The 19,117-nt window shown below is 34.3% G+C and overlaps 1 protein-coding gene across 31 annotated transcripts in view; it reads left to right on the top strand.

Moving 5' to 3' along the window:
* The window catches only part of DLG1 (discs large MAGUK scaffold protein 1), a 228,720-nt gene that overhangs the window by 120,990 nt on the left and 88,613 nt on the right, over positions 1–19,117 (top strand). For all 31 annotated transcript variants that reach the window (XM_072726180.1, XM_072726293.1, XM_072726258.1 and 28 more), the window contains 4 exons: positions 8,071–8,121; positions 10,642–10,766; positions 12,576–12,745; positions 14,110–14,246. In XM_072726180.1, the coding sequence (XP_072582281.1) occupies positions 8,071–8,121; positions 10,642–10,766; positions 12,576–12,745; positions 14,110–14,246 (483 nt within the window). The remainder of the gene's footprint in view (positions 1–8,070; positions 8,122–10,641; positions 10,767–12,575; positions 12,746–14,109; positions 14,247–19,117) is intronic.

Genomic DNA, 19,117 nt, shown 5'->3' with positions numbered 1-19,117 from the left:
AGGTCGTGATCCCGGAGTCCTGGGATTGAGTCCTGTATCAGGCTTCCCATAGGGAGCCTGCTTCTCCCTCTGCCTGTATCTCTGCCTCTCTGTGTGTGTCATAAATACATACATACATACATACATATTTTTAAAAAAATAAAACAAAAACATTGACTAATCCAAGGTAATGAGGACCCTTAGGTTTTCTTCTGAGAGTTCTGTAGTTGTAGCTGTTACACTTAGATCTTTGATCCATTTTGAGTTATTTTTATTCTGGGAGGTAAAGGTCCAAGTTCATTCTTTTGCCTGTGGATACCAGTTGTCCTGTCCCATCACTATTTGTTGAAAAAACTTCTTTCTATGTTGAATGGTCTTGGCATCCTTGTAAGAAATCAGTTAGTTATAAATACATGATTTGGGGCACTTGGATGCCATGGTCAGTTAAGCATGCAACTTTTGATCTTGGCTTAGGTTATGATCTCAGGGTTGTGAGATTGAGCCCTGAGTCTGGCTCGGTGCTAGGTGTGGAGCACGCTTAAGATTCTCTCTCCCTCTCCACCTCCCCCCCACCCCAGCCCCACTCGCGTGCACTCTCCCTCTCTTTAAAAAATAAAAATGAATAATATGGATTTATTCTGGATTCTTAATTCCTTACTATGTGTAAGGAATTAATCCTAGTGCCAGTACCACATAGTATAATTTTTGAAATCAGAAGGTATAAGTCCTGCAACTTTTTAGTTTGTTTTGGCTATTCTGGATTCTATGTGTTTCTATATGAATTTTAGGATCAGCTTGTCAGTTTCTGCATGCAACAAAAGAACAGCTAGGATTTTGATAGGAATCGATTTGAATCTCTAGGTAAATGTGGGCAGTATTGCGCTGTCTTATCGATAATATGTCTTCTAATCCATGAACACAGGATGGCATTTCATTTGTTTACATCTTTAATTGCTTTCAATAATGTTTTAATTTTTAGTGTACAAGTCTTAGACTTATTTAATATTCCTTAGTATTTTACTCTTTTAATGCTATTGTAAATGGAATTGCTTAATTTTATTTATGGATTTTTTTATTGCTGATGTATTAGAATATACTGGTTTTTTAAGAATTCATTTAGAACTATAATAGATTTTGGGGCATCTGTGTGACTCAGTGGTTGAGTATCTGCCTTTGGCTCAGGTCATGATCCCGAGATCCTGGGATTGAGTCCCACATCAGACTCCCCACAGGAAGCCTGCTTCTCCCTCTGCCTATGTCTCTGCCTCTCTCCCTCTGTCTCTCATGAATAAATAAATAAAATATATTTTTTAAAAAAAGAAGAAATATGATAGATTTTGATCTTCTATCATGAAGCCTTACTGATCTCATTAGTAGTATTTTTGTATAGATTCTTTTAATATTTTTACATAAAATCATGCTATCTGCAAATAGTTTTACTTCTTCCTTTTGTAATCAAGATGCATTTATTTTTGCCTAATTGCTCTGACTAGGACCTCCATTACAGTGTTTAATAGAAGTTGCAAGAGCAAATATCCTTGTCTTGTTCCTGATCCATGGAGAAAAGCTTTTAGCCTTTTACTATTAAGTATGATGTATTATACTCAATATTTAGTATTAATTGATATAATTTCATTGGCGTTGGGGTTGATTCTGTCTCTCTGCATTCCTGTTCTTTTTTTTAAAGTAGTGAAAAAGGTTAAGGGAAGACAAAGTTAAAAACAAAAATTCTAAGTTCTTACTGGTTTTAGTAATAAGATGGAAGTAAAGTAATATGTTGAAATCTCATTTTTTTTTTTTTTTAATTCATGAGAGACAAGAGAGAGAGAGGCAGAGACACAGGCAGAGGAAGAAGCAGGCTCCATGCAGGGAGCCTGATGTGGGACTCGATCCCGGGACTCCAGGATCACGCCCTGGGCCGAAGGCAGACACCCAGTCACTGAGCCACCCAGGCGTCCCTGTTTGTCTTTTTGTTTTTTTCTTAAGACATACTACAAATAGGAAAATTCATTCAATTTGACTTTTGTAGTTTTCTTACATACTAAAAGTTTCTTCACTTTTTCCATATGTGATATAATTGATTACTCCTTATAATTTTAAATCAACATAAATTTGCTGCTCATTATTTAGTAAAATCTTATAAGTAAATTCTTTTGGGGTTAATACTTTTATTTAGTTATGTTAATTTTTTATTAGGAAGAACATTTTCTTCTCAATACATTTTTATTTTTAGATTCTTACCTTTTGATGGTATAGACTTTGAAACTTTTAATTGCCTGAGATTATGCATTAATAGGAACTATGAGTCACATGAATGTTGATAGAATATTGACTTTCAATATATTAATCTTCTAGTTAGAAAGAAATTACTGAATTGAACCTAAACAATAAGGAATTAGTAAATTGGGCTTCTTTTAAAATCTTCCTTTGGAGAAGTCTTATACTGATTAGGTAATAGGATTCTGTTCTGTTTAAATATATTGGTATAGGCTATGGGATCCCTGGGTGGCGCAGCGGTTTGGCGCCTGCCTTTGGCCCAGGGCGCGATCCTGGAGACCCGGGATCGAATCCCACATCGGGCTCCCAGTGCATGGAGCCTGCTTCTCCCTCTGCCTATGTCTCTGCCTCTCTCTCTCTCTCTCTCTGTGACTATCATAAATAAAAATTTAAAAAAATAAATAAATAAATAAATAAATAAATAAATAAATAAATAAATAAATAAATATATTGGTATAGGCTAATGAGGAAATGAAAATATTTGGGCCTATAAGGGACTGAGGATATCTGTGTCATAAATTTTTCTCTGCCTATTTATGGCATATATATATGTGTGTGTGTGTATATATATATATATATATATATACACACACACACTCACACACAATTAAAGCAAATTGTATTAAAAAGAAAAAATTTATACAACTTAAAAATTTGTAAGTGCTATTCCAGTATACTAGTAATAGTTGTAAATGAGTCCATTAACTCTTATCAACAAAATATAAAATACCTAGCAATCAGCTTAACAGGAAATTACAGAGTTTTTAGTAAGAAAACTATAAAATTTTACTGATGGCATTAAAGAATACCTAATTGCAGGAAGATAATGTGGAGATCATCATTTTCCCCAGATGAATCTCTAACTTTGGTATAGTACCCGTTACAGCCTCAAAAAAGAGAGCGAGTGTTGGGGGGGCGGCAGGAAAGGAGATGGGGAAGGGAGAAAGAAGGGATGAGAGAAACAAAAAGGAAGAATTTTAGGATTTAGTTTCTTTTGCAGTAGCCACATTTCAAGTGCTCAGTAGCCATATGTGGGCAGTGACTCCTATATTGGATGAGGCAGATTAGAGAAAATTTTATCATCACAGAAACTTCTGTTGAACTGTATTGTTGTATAAAAAAGTAAAAAGTCTGAGCGCCTGGGTGGCTCAATCGGTTAAACTTCTGCCTTCAGCTCAGGTCATGATCCTGGAGTCATTAGGATTGGGGAGAGCGTGCTTAGCGGGGACTCTGCTTCTCCCTCTGCCCCTGCCCTTCCCTGCTTGTGTCGTTTGTCTCTCTGGCTCACATTCTCAAATAAATAAAATCTTTGAAAAAAAAAAAAGAAAGAAAAGTAAAAACTCAAGTATAGTCAAGTAAAATTTAAAATAAAAGTAATTGTGAGATATTTCCCTACCGGATAATAAAACATATTATAAAACATCTGTAATTAAAGCAGCATACTTATGGTCCAAAACTGGATAGATCAATGGAATACAACTTACTTAAACATATGTTGTATAATCTGACCTTTTTTTTTTTTTTTTTTTTTTTTTTTTTTTTTTTTGTGGTTAGGTTTCTTTTAGATTGATTGCTCTTAGTTACAGCGCTGTAGGGTTTTTTCTCCACAAACGTTAGGACTTTTATTTTTTTAATATTTAGGAATTTGCCACCTGTTCTTAAATGCCTTTGTAATTTGTGCTTTTTGCCCAGACTACTGCCATAACTTCCTCACCAATTTACTTTTTTCCAGTTGCTCTCCATTTCTGTTCCATACTATCATAGTTCCTTTTCTGGAAAATCTGTTAAACCTACTTGATGCTCAAAAACTTTCAAGAATATTCCTCATTGCTTAGTACCTTTCACAGGCCCCAGTTTACTTCTAGTTTCTGCTCCAGCTTTGATCCCCTACACAATCCCATTTTGCTTATGGGCCTAAATTTAAAACCTAGAAAATATTAACAATGACAGTTCTCAGGAAGTATTCTAGATCTACTCTTATATTATTAAAGAAGAAAAATTATTTTGTCAATAATACGTTCATTTTGCCTGAAGATCAATCTCCTTGGGTTTTATTCCCATGCTAAGTCTCACACTCTCATGCTAATTGAGAGTAATAAACCTTATATAATATAAATAATACATCAGGCAAGCATTTCATTCCTATTGGAATCCACATTTTGTAACGATACAAAAGGAAAACTAAGCAAACTATCCATTTTGTAGTCTTGCTAAAAAACATATTGCCATATTGCTGTTGAAAATATGACACCGCATTGTTCAGGCTTTTTTGTTTTTTGTTTTAATTTCATTTTTACTGTTAATGAAGTGATACCTACAAAGTAATTTGTGGGTTTTGGTAATTAATGTACTCTTGGTATTTTGAAGCCCAGTTTGAATATGTTTAATGTTGTTATTACATTGTCTCTATATCTGAAATTATCAGGAAATTTCAAGTTATTGAAGGTTCAGCAACTAGTCATTTAAGGTCCATATGGTCTTTCTACCTTTTTATGATCCCTCTATGTTACCTGAAATCCTTAGCAGATCTTGATGACTTAGCATTAAATTAAGCATCAAGCACATTTCCCATATACTTACCATTCAAGAAGGCCTAATGGTGAAACTCAAATTTCTTAGAGATCATAAGGTACAGAAATTTGACTTATTAACACCAAAAGGGCCATATAAGCATAGTTATGTTGAAATGTTCTCCAGAATAAAATTTCAGAATATTTAGAAACAAACACATGAACAAAAATAGAGCCCAGTGTAGCAGCTTTGGGATTTAGCCAAAGCCATGTGCTGAAGAAAATTTATTAACTTTAATGGATGTTTTTAAAAATAGAAGAGTAATCAGCATAAATGAATTGGGTGTTCAGCTCAAAAATCTTTAATAAAAAGTCTAAAGAAAGAATAAAGAACTGATAAAAATAAAAGCAGAAAGTAATAGCATAGAATGTGATAGATTAATCAGTAATATTAAAACTACTTTGATAAAACAGACTTTTGGCAAGTCTATGCAAGGAAAAATAAAGATGATCAGATAACCTTTAGAATAAGAAAAGTGGTATAGCTGCAGGTATGGGTTTTATTTTTATTCGTGACAAATGACTTCCAGTCAAGTTGGTAGGAATTCTAGATGCACAGAAATCTGTTAAAGGTGGGGGAGGGACAGTAAAATATCCCGTAAACTGAAAAAGCACTTGGAAACCAGAAAACAAAGCAGGCCACTCCATACAGTTTACAGAATTTTATTCAAGGTAACTTACTGACTAGGGGAGAAGGGGGTGGGGGACTCAGATTTTTGACAATCCATGGCAGCTGTATGGCTGTTCTCCATAAAGTCTGGACCTTAGTTCACAGATTTTCTAGGGCGAAGGGACTTGCAGAAGGGCATTGTAGTGAGATCAAAGGGTTCATGTGCACCTAACTGACTACTAACCTTTAATTACATCTTGTGGCACCACCTATACATCAGGGAGAGAAAAGACTATATATTATCCCTTAACAGATTCATAGTAGGCCAAAGCAAGCCTTCCCACATCTAGGTTTTAGTGGGCATTTCTAAGGTATGTATATTAATCTACAAGGAGCATGGAACTTGTGGCCCTGAGAGGTCATCAAGTGAACATATGAACAAGACAAAGGGCCAAAGATGGAGTCAGAATTGTCAGCACTCATACAAAATGAAAGATTAAAAAAATTCTATGTGTATATATATGTATCATAACATAATCTCAAAAACAAGAAGAAAAGCTATTTAGATGAGAAAGGAAACAAAATAGCAATTGGGTTTGAATTGATTAGAGCCAAGAAAACCCCAAAAGATGGGCAGCCTGGGTGGCTCAGCGGTTTAGCGCTGCTTTCAGCCCAGGGCATGGTCCTGGAGACCCAGGATCGAGTCCCATGTCAGACTCCCTGCATGGAGCCTGCATTTCCCTCTGCCCATGTCTGTCTGTCTCTCTCTCTCTCATAAATAAATAAAATCTTTAAAAAAGAAAAAAGGCAGCCCGGGTGGCTCAGCGGTCTAGCGCCGCCTTCCGCCCAGGGCCTGATCCTGGAGATCCCGGATTGAGTCCCACATCAGGCTTCCTGCATGGAGCCTGCTTCTCCCTCTGCCTGTGTCTCTGCCTCTCTCTCTCTCTCTCTCTCTGTCTCTCATGAATAAACAAATAAAATCTTAAAAAAGAAAAGAAAAACAAAACCCAAAAAGAGATGAGTTTCAAAAGCCCGCAAGAAAAAACTCCTAAGCCCTAAACTGGACCTGAATTATGGGTGCTTTCTTTTACAGTATAGTGAAGAAAATGCAAAGTAGCTTACATAGATGTCATTATTCTGTTGGTTCAGTATTCTATTGCTGTATAACAAACTACTCTGAAACTTCAGTGGCTTAAAAAACAATTCATTATTTCTCATGATTTTCTGGGTTAACTGGAAGGTTCTTCTGCTTCATATTGGCTGGGACACTGGAAAAGGCTGGAAGATCCAAAATAGCCTCATTCATGTGACTGGCAGTTGATGCTTGTTGCTAGTTAGGAGTGCAGCTGGGACTTTTGGCCAAGGGCCTTAATCCTCCTTCATTTGAATCTTCTCATGGGCTAGTTGATCTTCCTCACTTTATAGCTCCTAATTTCTAAGAAAGTACCTTCTAAGACAAAGGTATATATTACAAGGTATCATATGACCTTTAGAAACCACACAGCATCATTTGTGCAACATCCTTTTTAACAAAGTTCATCTAGGACCTGCCTACATCCAAGGGAAGGAGAAATAGATGACATCTCTTGATGGTAGGATGATTTTGTCATGTTGCAAAAGAGCATGTAGGATGGAAGAGGGGAGGCATCTAAAGAAATGCAGTTTATCACAATCCCTATATGACTCAGGTATTTTGCACAGCTTCATATCAGAAACGTTAAAGCAATGGGGCATGAACCTAGATTAATCCAGTCCCAAGTATTATTTACCTTTCACCAATGGCCTTCACTGTGAAAATTACTGCTTCCAGGAGGGAATAGGGAATAAATTGGAAGTTATAAAATAAAGTGCTTGTCTATAAGATGTGAGCAAGAACTTGAATGAGGAATCAAATTTGGACATGGAATATATAAGTGAAATTTGTGACAGAGGAAGCACTAAAGTAAGAGGTGGGAACTTACAAGATATGCAAAGGAAGGGGCAAGTCATTTAAATTTGATGGTATGTAACGCTCATGAAAAAGTGAGTTATATCTTTTAGGAATGAAGCTAAGTGAAAGATTGGGGTCAGTTCATACAGAGCCTTGTATGAGAGTTTCTGAAAGTTTTAGAGCAAGTATGTTATTAGACATGGCCTTCAAAAAGATTCATCAGTGTAAACTCTAACACATTAGAGTTATTTGGGCAGCAGAGAATACTAATGTAAGAGATTAGGTAGGTTACATTGGCACTTGTCCAGGAAAGATTAACAAAGGCTTCAATCAGGGTAATAGAGATGAGAATGAAGAGGTGATGGTTTTCAGAAAAATTGAAGTATTCGAATCAGTGAAAATTGACAACTGATTATATGTGTGGATCCAAGGCAGTGAAAAGAGTTTAAGTTCCATAATATAAAAAGCTGTATGTACCCTTTCTGTATTTGAAAGTCATAATATCATGAACGTCAACTCATTACTCACATTTGTACTCTTCTATTCCTTGAAAATTTTATTTAAAATTATTAAAATGAAGCCAAATTATATGATTACTAGCACATTTAACAGGTTTGCATTAATAAAGTCACACAAAAATAATGTCTTGACATTTCAAATTTTATACGCTAAATTTCTATGCTACTTCTTTTCTCCCCCATTAGGTTAATGGCACTGATGCAGATTATGAATATGAAGAAATCACACTTGAAAGGGTAAAAATTTAATTATCTTATATTTTTATGCATAAATCTGTTGCTAAAGAATTCTTTAAATATACTGCTCTTTCACATAGAATTCAAGAGAAAAAAGATTTTTCAAAAACAGAACCATGTAATATTAGTTTCTTTTAGAAGTACCCATATTATAAAACTGTGGTATTTTTAGAACATGCTGCTTTTCCTTAATAACCTTGTTTTAAAAAAATAAACTTTTTATTTGAAATAGTTTTAGATTTACAGAAAAGCTATACCAGAAATTTCCATTTATCTTGGCCTCAGTTTTGCCTATTGTTAACATCTTACATTACTAGAGTACATTTGTTTCAACTGATGAACCAATATTGACGTATTATAATTCATTAAAGTTTATACTTTATTTGGATTTCCTTAGTTTTTATGTTTTTCTCTTTCAGAGTCCTAGAATACCACATTACATTTAGTTATTTATTTTTTTATTTAGTTATTTATTTAGTTATTATTTATTACATTTAGTTACCATATCTCCTGGTCTAACAGTTTCTCAGATTTTTGTTTTTAAATTTCATTTTTATCTTTGATATAAAACATTATTGATTTAAAGCATTTAGTATGCTAGTGATATGCTTATTGTTAACAGTTTTCTTCTTTAGCAAAGTGATAACCCATGGTTCTAGTGGACAAGATCCTATTGATAATTTATGTACTTCCCCCAGACAAAAATAACTTAAGGGTACAATTTAGATTTGTGAATTTTTCTGAAATATTTACCCCTTAAGAATATCTGCATTTAGATGATGATGTATTTCAGTAATGCCACCTTGTCTGATGAGCGTTTTTAAGAAATGAATTGTTTCACACAAGTAAATTTCCTAAGTAACTGAATGTTTAAGACTGAAATTCTAGATAACTAGATTAACTTCTATGTGAAGCCACAGTGGACTCTGAGTGGAAATAGACCTGAAAGGATCTTTTACATGTATACTAGATCTTTGTTGCCCACTATCCAAATTTGGGTTACCTGTTTAAGTAAAATAGGTGAATAACTCTTCAAGTGTAATATTAATGTAGTATACATATTTTAATATGATATTTTTTCCAGCTTTATTGAGATATAATTGACATATAATTTTTTATCTTACTCGTTTTTCGTTCTTTCCCAGTGCCTTTTAAATTCATTTAGCTTAAAAAATTTCATTTAGCTCAGACTGGACATTGTTTTTTTTCTTACTTATAAAACTTGAGTACCAGGAATTGGAGAAATGTTGTTAAAAGATAAAAACTTGCAACTAGAAGATGGATTGATTTCTGAAGATCTAATACACAGCATTCTGATTATAGTTGACAAGACTAGATTATATACTTAAAAATTGGTAAGAGGCTAGATCTTAAATATTCTCACCACAGAAAAAAATGGCAATTATGTGACATGATAGAGATGTTAGCTAAAGCAATAGTTGTAATCATATTGCAATATATAAATGTCAAATCAACACATTGTACACCTTAAATTTATACGATCTTATATGTAGATTTTATCTCAATTTGTAAAAAAGCAAAGAAAAAAATCTTTGAGTACCTGAGTAACTTGGTAACATGACACAACTTATTGATTCTATTACCAAATTCTAGTAACTCTTAAAGAGTTTAGACCAAAGAAATTATTAAAATAGAGTTTTAAACCACATCATAGTAGAGGGAATGTTTAAGCTATTTAATATTTAACAGTTACCAGTTCAGATTTATCTGCTTATGCCTAAAAGCCAGAGTATAGAACATTTTTGCAAAAATAAACATTTTTTAATACCATTGATTAGAACAATTGTCTTTAAAGATTTTTGGTAGCAGTAGAAACTTTTCTTCAAAGAAAATATTGTTCAGAAACCCAGTATGTGAAACAAGTAACAAGTAGCACCTCTTTGGCAAAATTGATTTTGCTAACAAGAAAACTCACCAATTGGCTTCTCAGGTTGAACTTTCGGAATTAAAAAATGCCGTTTGCTCTCCAGGTATCTTGGTTAAACATGTCAAGGATGATGACTTTTAGTAGATACAATTTGGTCATTTTACAGTCAGCTGATGGAAAGGTTAGTAAAAGAAAAGTACCACCCCCTAACCCCACTTTTAAAAGGCTGAAATAATGTTAGTTTTACCTACTCAGAAATAATTGTACCAGGAAGATCACTTCAGTATTTTTCTCTTAGGAGACATTTGCCTTACCAAACATGAGTGAGATACATTCTAAAAGAAAGAGACCTAATAGTGACCTTGCAGAGGGTTAACTGATCCAAGTATGATCCACATACTTTACTTCAAAAGAACTTAGTACTTACTCAGAAGTAATGCCTTTGAATTCTGCATAGAGAAAAAAAAAGAGCTTTCCTTATACTTCTTAATTTAGAATTTTCATATCCCCTATATATACACCTTTATAAATGTGTTCCCATGTCATTACAGTTTCTAGGTCCTAAAATGACTGGAATCTATCAAGAAAGGTAATTCTTATTCAGGCTTAATTTTTTTTTCCTTTATCTCTAGGGAAATTCAGGGCTTGGTTTCAGTATTGCAGGAGGTACGGACAACCCACACATTGGAGATGACTCAAGTATTTTCATTACCAAAATTATTGCAGGGGGAGCGGCTGCCCAAGATGGAAGATTACGGTATGTTTTGCATTTAATGTTGTGATGGTGAATATACCTTGTATATTTTTCCTTAGGCAGATTGAACCAAGGCATCAATACAAATAAGCACTATCATAATAACCAACATAAGGTAGATACTCTAACAAATGTACATACTCTAACAAATGTACACTAAGAATTGTTTCCTTCTTCATTTAGGAATTTGATATTATAACATGTTGAATCATAAATTTGATGATTTTAAATGTTTGTAAGCAAATTTATAGAAATCATAGAATTCCTTTTGTATTTTTAAATATATTCACAAAATGTTTTCCATTTATTTTCTGGGTAGGAAACATATATACACTTAGGATATACAAGTGATGATATATATCTGAGTTTGTATCCCATACCACAAAAAGTAAAGATTATGCAAAGTTTAAATAAATTGATACATTATCTTAATTGAGTGAATGAAAGTAATACTGGTCTCTTGTTTAAATGTAGTGTTCCATTGTAGATGATATCTTCTACATACATGTTTCCTTAGACCATAGATTATGGCACTTTCCTGTTCCCTTGTTTGTTGGGGTGTGTGTGTGTGTGTGTGTGTGTGTGTGTGTGTGTGTATAGTAACAGTCTAAAGTTTTAGGACTAAGGATTTCTATATGGTCTGTTAAAAATAAGGTCTATTTTTAAGGTTGTTGATACCTTCTGCAGCTCTTCAGTTTCTAAACTTCTCATTGGATAGAAAAGGCGATATGTTATTAATGAAATCATTTGGATATAAAATTAATAATTTGACCATTCATGTAAATGCAGACAATTCCCAATTGTGTTTTTATTTGTGCTTATGTGAAAATTAAGCACAAATAATTGTTTCACTAAAGAACATACCTTTAATACTTACTCTAACATATCACTGTCTTCACATACAGTTTCTTTCCTCTTAAGAAAGCTAATTACAAAGAAGCTCATCAGGATCAATTTTAATATTTTAATTGGGTTTTGTTTTCCTTCCCTGCCCAGTTTCAGATGATTTTTCCCCTTAATGAAATGCTATGCAATTTAAACTGAGACCAGAGCTAAGGGAGAAGTTAGGACTAGGAACAAATCAAACTTTAAAAATAATATATTACTGTGTCAAATTTAAGTAAATTATTTACATGAGGAACCTTTTAATTAAGTGATGTAATCATTAGCTTTATATAAATTTCAAGATATAACTTATTTTTTTAATGTATCAGTTTGAAAAAGCAGTCAAATTATTTTTGGATAAATCAATGAGTTATCTCCACTTTGCCACCACTGTCTCTGTGACCTTAAACTTATTGTTCAGTCTGAACCTCAGTTTTCTTTTCTGTGAGTCACAGCTCTATCAGTCATTATCTGGGTGACCTTAGGAAAATTCTAAACTCTTTGTGCCTTAGTTTCTCCAGGTTGTTGTAAGGGTTAAAACACTAAAAGAAGTGCTTGGCATGTGGTTAGTGCTAAATAAATATTTGCTATTTTTGTAAATTATCTTAGTGCTTACACATAATTAGCATACAAGAACCATATAAATTACAGCTATTTAATATTTTGTGTGGTAATCTGTTATTTGCACTGTTTATTTGGTTGGCCCTCAGGAAATATTTGTATTTATTATTTATATGACTATTTGATACAGTGGAATTTAACCTGAAGTTTCTTTGTATATATTTTCTTTTTTTTTTGTATATATTTTCTATAGTAAATAATTCTCTACTTTAAAGTAGAGAATGAAAATGACAAAAAATTGTCAATGTGTAAGTTTTATATTTTAATATTTAATTTTTATTTTTAATATTTTGGGTTTCCTCTCAGGGTCAATGACTGTATATTGCGAGTAAATGAAGTAGATGTTCGTGATGTGACACATAGCAAAGCAGTTGAAGCATTGAAAGAAGCAGGGTCTATCGTACGCTTGTATGTAAAAAGACGGAAACCAGTATCAGAAAAAATAATGGAAATAAAGCTTATTAAAGGTCCTAAAGGTATGGAATGGTGAAACCAAGACAGATTATTAAGTAAGAAATTACTGAGATAAATGTAACTATCAAGTTACTTGTGACACACATTCTAAAATTAACAGTACTAGTAATCTACAGAACTTGTGTGGATTTTTAGAATTTCTCTTTAATTTCTGCTGATTTTTGTCTTAGGTAGAATTCTATTTAACACTTGGAACTTATGTATACTGTTGCTATTAACTTGTAATCATCAATCTACAAAATGTATTAAATGCAGATACACAGGCTAAGTTAAAAGAAAGAAGTAATTATGAGTATGTCATTAGCCTCATCTGTAATGGGGACAGTTAATACTTGATTTCTGAGTTTTGAAAACATTGATGGAATTGAGGATAATTACTTATTCTAATTTGTATCTTTATGGAAGAAGTGGTATTCCAACAAATGAAAAAAGGAATAGAAAGCTACAAATTTGTCTAGTATTGAAGCTATGGAATTTATGAATTACAGAAATTCTTTTAAAAATTCAGAGGGGCGCTTGAGTGGAACAGTCTGTTAAGTCTCCAACTCTTGGTTTCAGCTCAGGCCCTGACCTCAGGGTCATGTGATCATGCATGTCAAACTCTAGGCTTAAAGCTCTAGGCTCAAAAAAAGCTCTAGGCTCCACACAGAGGCTGCTTAAGACCCTCTCATACTCTCCCTTTCCTCTCCCACCCCCCATCCCTCTGACTCATGTGTACTTTCTCTCTTTCTAAAATAAATAAGTGAATCTTTAAAAAAAATAAAAGTAATTCATAGAATATTGGGAAAGGAACAAAATTATCCACATTGTGAAGCCTATTAGTTCTGCCTACTACCAAAAATTTTTATTATTTTTCTCAATTGTTTTACTCTTATGAAGGTATTAAAAGTGTTAGAAACACAATCATGATGGGAACAAAAGTGAAACATAATTTTGTAATGCCTCTTTGAACTAACAAACACATTTACAAACAGACCTTAAGAAGTAACCTAGGCAGAGAGGACAGAACTTATTTCTAACTGTAGGAACATCTATATAAAAAATTGTTCAATGACTACAAACTAAACACGTAAGACTTAAAAAATAGGCAAATAGGTGTGCTTGGGTGACTCAGTCACTTGAGCATCCAACCCTTGATCTCAGCTCAGGTCTCGATCTCAGGGTTTTAAGTTCAAGCCCCCACTCTGGGCCCAATGCTGGGGGTGGAGGCTACTTTAAAAAAAAAAAAAAGTAGACAAATAGATTCTTCTGTATTTAAAAAAAAAAACACGAGTGTAATAAGACTATCACCTTCTAGTTTTCAACCATTTCTGGACTTAAATTTACATTAAATGATGAAATTTCAAAACTAGTATTTTCCAAACAGGTCTTGGGTTCAGCATTGCTGGAGGTGTTGGAAATCAACATATTCCTGGGGATAATAGCATCTATGTAACCAAGATAATTGAAGGAGGTGCAGCACATAAAGATGGTAAACTTCAGATTGGAGATAAACTTTTAGCAGTGAGTATAAGAAAGCCGTTATTTTAAAAATCATTTTCATGTCTCCTCTCTTTTTTTTTTTTTTTTTTTTTTTTGGAAAAACAAATTTTTCTTGCCAAAAATGTTTAAACAATATTTAAATGAATGAACACTAATCTTTAATCAAAACCTGAAAAATGGTTCTTGGTATTATTTGCCCCTTTTTTCCCCCTCTACTAGCTTCTCTCTCTTTTCTTTTTCTTTTCTTTTTTTTTTTTCTTTCCTTTTCCTACCCTTTTTTGTTGAAGGGCTAGGGAGTTGGATGCACAGAATTGTTTAAACACAGTATCACCCTTTGTGTGTGACTTTCTTTTCTTTTTTAACTTAATTATAGTATAATGAAGACTGCTAAAATCAAAACTAGAATATCAACAACCTGTTTTTTATTCATTTGCTTTTAAAAATTGTTTAATCACATACCTATGCCTAAATATCTTGTTTAATATTAATTTGTTCTGAAAATGTTCTTAAAGGCTGTTGTGCTGAATGCAGTCTTTTAAAATTTCTTTTTTTACTCAGAATTGGTTTACTAAGATTTATCCAGATTGTTGCCTAGAGCTAAAAATTTATTCATTTCACCTCTACATAATATAGCTCCAGATCTATACTGCAGTTTATTTATCCAGTCTTCATCAATAATGATCCTAGTCTATGTTCCCTAGAAAAACATCTGAAGAAAAGGTACCATGCTAAGGTTTCATTGGGAGATGTAATCTCAGAAGCTAGAGTGAATGAAAATGAAAAGTGAGGGAGAGAATAGGGGAAAGTCAATACAAGGTATTATGTTTCTGAGCTGGCTATAATTTCATAAGAAGATGTCACTAATTGACATATAGGACAACCTTCCAGTCAGGTGATGTGACACTATTAAACTTTAGATCCAGCCATCCAGGGAAAAGAAAATATTTGTCTCTCTATCTCTTGTTAGATAGAGTCTATTCCATGAATGGTAACTGTCCCTAATTTCTGCACTATTACTCAGCTACTCTGGGCAAATGCTAGGGAAGCCAGCTCCCATATTCCATGGTATAGCATTTCCTCTGAACTGAGAAGTGATGGAAAGAACCAGAGCTTCAGTGATCTAGACAGACCAGAACACAGGCTTTTGACATGTTACAGCTCTCATTTCTGTGGAACACATTAGTCATGCCAAGTGCAGCCCTTACCCTAGAAAAGATTAAAAGATCTGGTAATGGTAGGAGACAAGGTGAGAGAAGTGGTAGCCAGGACTCTCCAGTAAGCACACAGCCAAAGCCTAGTAGGCATGTAGGCTCAAGAAAATCTGAAAAGGCACATAAACTAGATCTGATACAGTAGTAAGTTGGGTTATTGCTTTAAAAAAAAAAAAAGATTTATTTATTTATTTATTCGTGATAGAGAGAGAGGCAGAGACACAGGCAGAGAAGAAGCAGGCCCCATGCTGGATACCCGATGCGGGACTCGATCCCGGGACTCCAGGATCACGCCCTGAGCCAAAGGCAGGCGCTAAACTGCGGAGCCACCCAGGGATCCCCATCTTTTTTTTTTTTTTTTTTTTTTTTTTTTGGTAGTATGAATAATTCTAGGGAGAGCTGCTGTGTGTCTGGTGAACATGTACATACAAGAGTTTCAATTAACTATTTATCCTAAAGCAGTGGTCATTGAATATCCTCTTAATAACATTATAGCAAAAACATACTGTTTTCCAAACCAGTTATAAAAATGTACACTCCTGTGAGCAATATATAAATGATTCCTCTGTTGTACATGCAGTCCATTACTGCTTATTGCTGAAGCAAGGAGATTGTTTTCAGGTTAATAATGGGGAAGAGGAAAGAGCTGACTTTGGACTGCTTTTCTTTTAACCCTAACCCTAGCCCCTAATCCTAACACACACATCCATTGAAAATAGCTGCCTTTTTTCACCGAGTTTTTCATTTGTACTTTTTAATTTCTTAGATACCATGTTTTCTTTTATGGTTTTTCTAGAATCCATTTTAGTGGTTGGAAAGCCAGCAGTGTGTCCTGATTGACATTTAGTAAGGCTTTGCTTGTCATAATTCCACTGAAATTACTGAATTCTTAGTTCTCAGCTTAATTGCCATCAGGCATTCAGCACAACTTCCTCCTTCTTCAGACCACTTCCATTTTCCATAACAGTTACCCTCTTTCTTGATATTCCTCTTATGTCACTAGTCATTCCTTCTCATCCTCCCTTTTGGTACATCTTCTCTCTAACCTCTAAACATTTAAGTGAGAAAGGACTTGGTCCTTGTACGTTTTTTCTTCTTTTTGATAGGTGGTCAAATAACTTACTGTATTATTGCGAATGATAGGCATAAGTATTATTTTCTGAACTTTAGTTTTATTTTTACATACATACACAAAACATTTTGTGCTTGGCTAAACTATAAAAATTTTTAACTATGGTTCTTAGCAGAACAGTTGAAAAGCCCTAAGAGATTTCATCTAGTCTCCTTTCATAAATCTCAAGAATCATGTCAAATTTATTATATCTAAAAAGGAACTTTTGGGGTGCCTGGGTTGAGCATCTGCCTTTGTCTCAGGCTATGATCCCAGGGTGGTGGGATCAAGTCCTGCATCAGGCTCTCCATTGGGAGCCTGCTTCTCCCTCTGCCTATGTCTCTGCCTCTCTTGCATGAATAAATAAATGAATAAAAACTTTAAAAAATAAAATAAAAATGAATTTCTGAGTTTCATCCTAAGCCTCACCCCCCATCCTCAAATCCTGTTCGTTGCACAATCTTCACATCTATTTATCCAGGTCTAAAACTTCAGGCTCATTGTCCTTTTATGCTCCATATTGAATCCCTTGACAAATCTTGTCAGCTCTTTTATCTGTTATCTAATGCTACTTAAGAAAATACAGAAATTAGTGGCTAAAACAACAACAATAATTATTTGCTGACACTTCTGTAATTTGGGTAGGGTTCAGCCAGGACAGCCTCTGTTCTGCATAATGTCACCTGGTAGCTCAACTAGAGATCCAGGAATCCACTTCCAAGTTCACTTATATATGGCAGACAAGTTGGTGTTGGCTCTCAGTTGGAGCTGTTAGCCAGTGGCCTCTCCACGTGGCTAAGTTAGGCTTCTCAAGGATGGTGACCAGGTTACAAGAGGGGCATACCAAAAAGGCAGGCTCCAGTGTGTGGCATTTATCAATCCTCTCTTTGCATCACAATTATTAATGTCTCATTGGCTAAAGCTAGTTACATGACCAAGCAAGGTTCACTGTAGGATGGGATTTTATAGGGTCGTGAACACCAAGATGCAGGGCTCCCTGTAGACCACCAAAAGAACAGTATATCACAGCTGTATATTTCAAAATCCAAGCAGTCCTTCACTTACATGATAGTGTGGGACCATAAAAATGACCATATGGCTAAAACTTTGTGAAGCAGTATTATAATCTGTGGCAAAAATTAATGATCTGTGACCTTTAAAAATTTCTGTCAGAACATTAAAAACTTTCTTGTCAATTATACAGGTACAAATTAGGGAAATGAAAAATATACTAAAATGAGTATTTGTTGAGTACATTCGAAATTTAAAACATTAGAAATATTTTTAGTGTTTTATTTCTTTGCAAAAAAAAATTACCAAAAAAAAAGAACAAAGTTAACCGAAAGCTAGCAGAAGGGAGGAAATAATAAAAGATTAGAGTAGAAGTTAATAAAATAAGGAATAGGAAAACCAGAGAGAAGATAAACCAAAATCTGGTTCTTTGGAAAGGTGAACAAAATTGACAAACCTTAGCCACACTGATCAAGAAAAAGAGGAGACATAAAGAAATACTGGTATTTATGAATAGGTATATGCCAGCATATTAGATAACTTAGATGGAACTGGACAAATGTCTAGAAAGCCACAACTACCACTTTTATTCAGACTGTACTGAAGAGTCTAGTCAGGAACAAAAAAGAAAAAGACATTCAGATTGGGGAAAGAAGATTACATCTGCAAATAAGTTTTACTTATAGATAGAATATCCTAAGGAACCTACTGATAAACTAGTAAGTTTGGCAAGACTGCAGGATATATATCAGTTATGTTTCTATAACAGGAGATAGATGAATGATTAACAAATAACTGAAAGAAGTCTCAACTTGAGTATTTCACAGTGAAAGTGAAAACGTAATAATCTACAAATTGAAACATGCTTTTTTATAAATTGATACTGTTCGGTGTTGGCAAAAACCTGAGTAGATGGGTATGACATTCTCACATTCTATGACAGCATAAATTTACTACATACAGTCCTTTATTTAGAACAGTTTAAATATCTGTTAACATTGGAATGGCTTAATAAATTATGATATAACCACACAATGGTGTACTGAGCAACAGGTTTTGGGTTTTTTAAGATATTATTTATTCATGAGAGACACACAGAGGCAGAGACAGGCAGAGGGAGAAGCAGGCTGCATGCAGGGAGCCCGATGCGGGACTCAATCATGGTATTCCGGGATCACGCCCTGGGCCGAAGGCCAGTGCTCAACTGCTGAGCCCCCCAGGCATCCCTTGGGCAACAGTTTCTTAATTCTGTGTGTCCCAACATGGAAAGATCACTTAAGATATACCTTATATTATAATTCCAGTAGCAGAATAAGAACTTTAATATAGTCTCATTTTCTTAAGAAAAAATCTAAAATATTCCAACAGATACAAATACTTAAGAGTAAAAGGAACATTAGGCTTGGGTATTGTGAGGAATAAGTACTGGAATTAAGATTGGCTATTCCAGGGCAGCCCAGGTGGCTCAGTGGTTTAGCACTGCCTTCAGCCCAGGGCGTGATCCTGGAGACCCAGGATCAAGTCCCACATCAGGCTCCCTGCATGGAGCCTGCTTCTCC

The sequence above is a fragment of the Vulpes vulpes genome, chromosome 1 (genome assembly GCF_048418805.1).
Source record: "Vulpes vulpes isolate BD-2025 chromosome 1, VulVul3, whole genome shotgun sequence".
Taxonomy (NCBI): domain Eukaryota; kingdom Metazoa; phylum Chordata; class Mammalia; order Carnivora; family Canidae; genus Vulpes; species Vulpes vulpes.
Note: the sequence above shows the minus strand (reverse complement) of the source record. Positions and strands in the feature narration are given on the sequence as shown.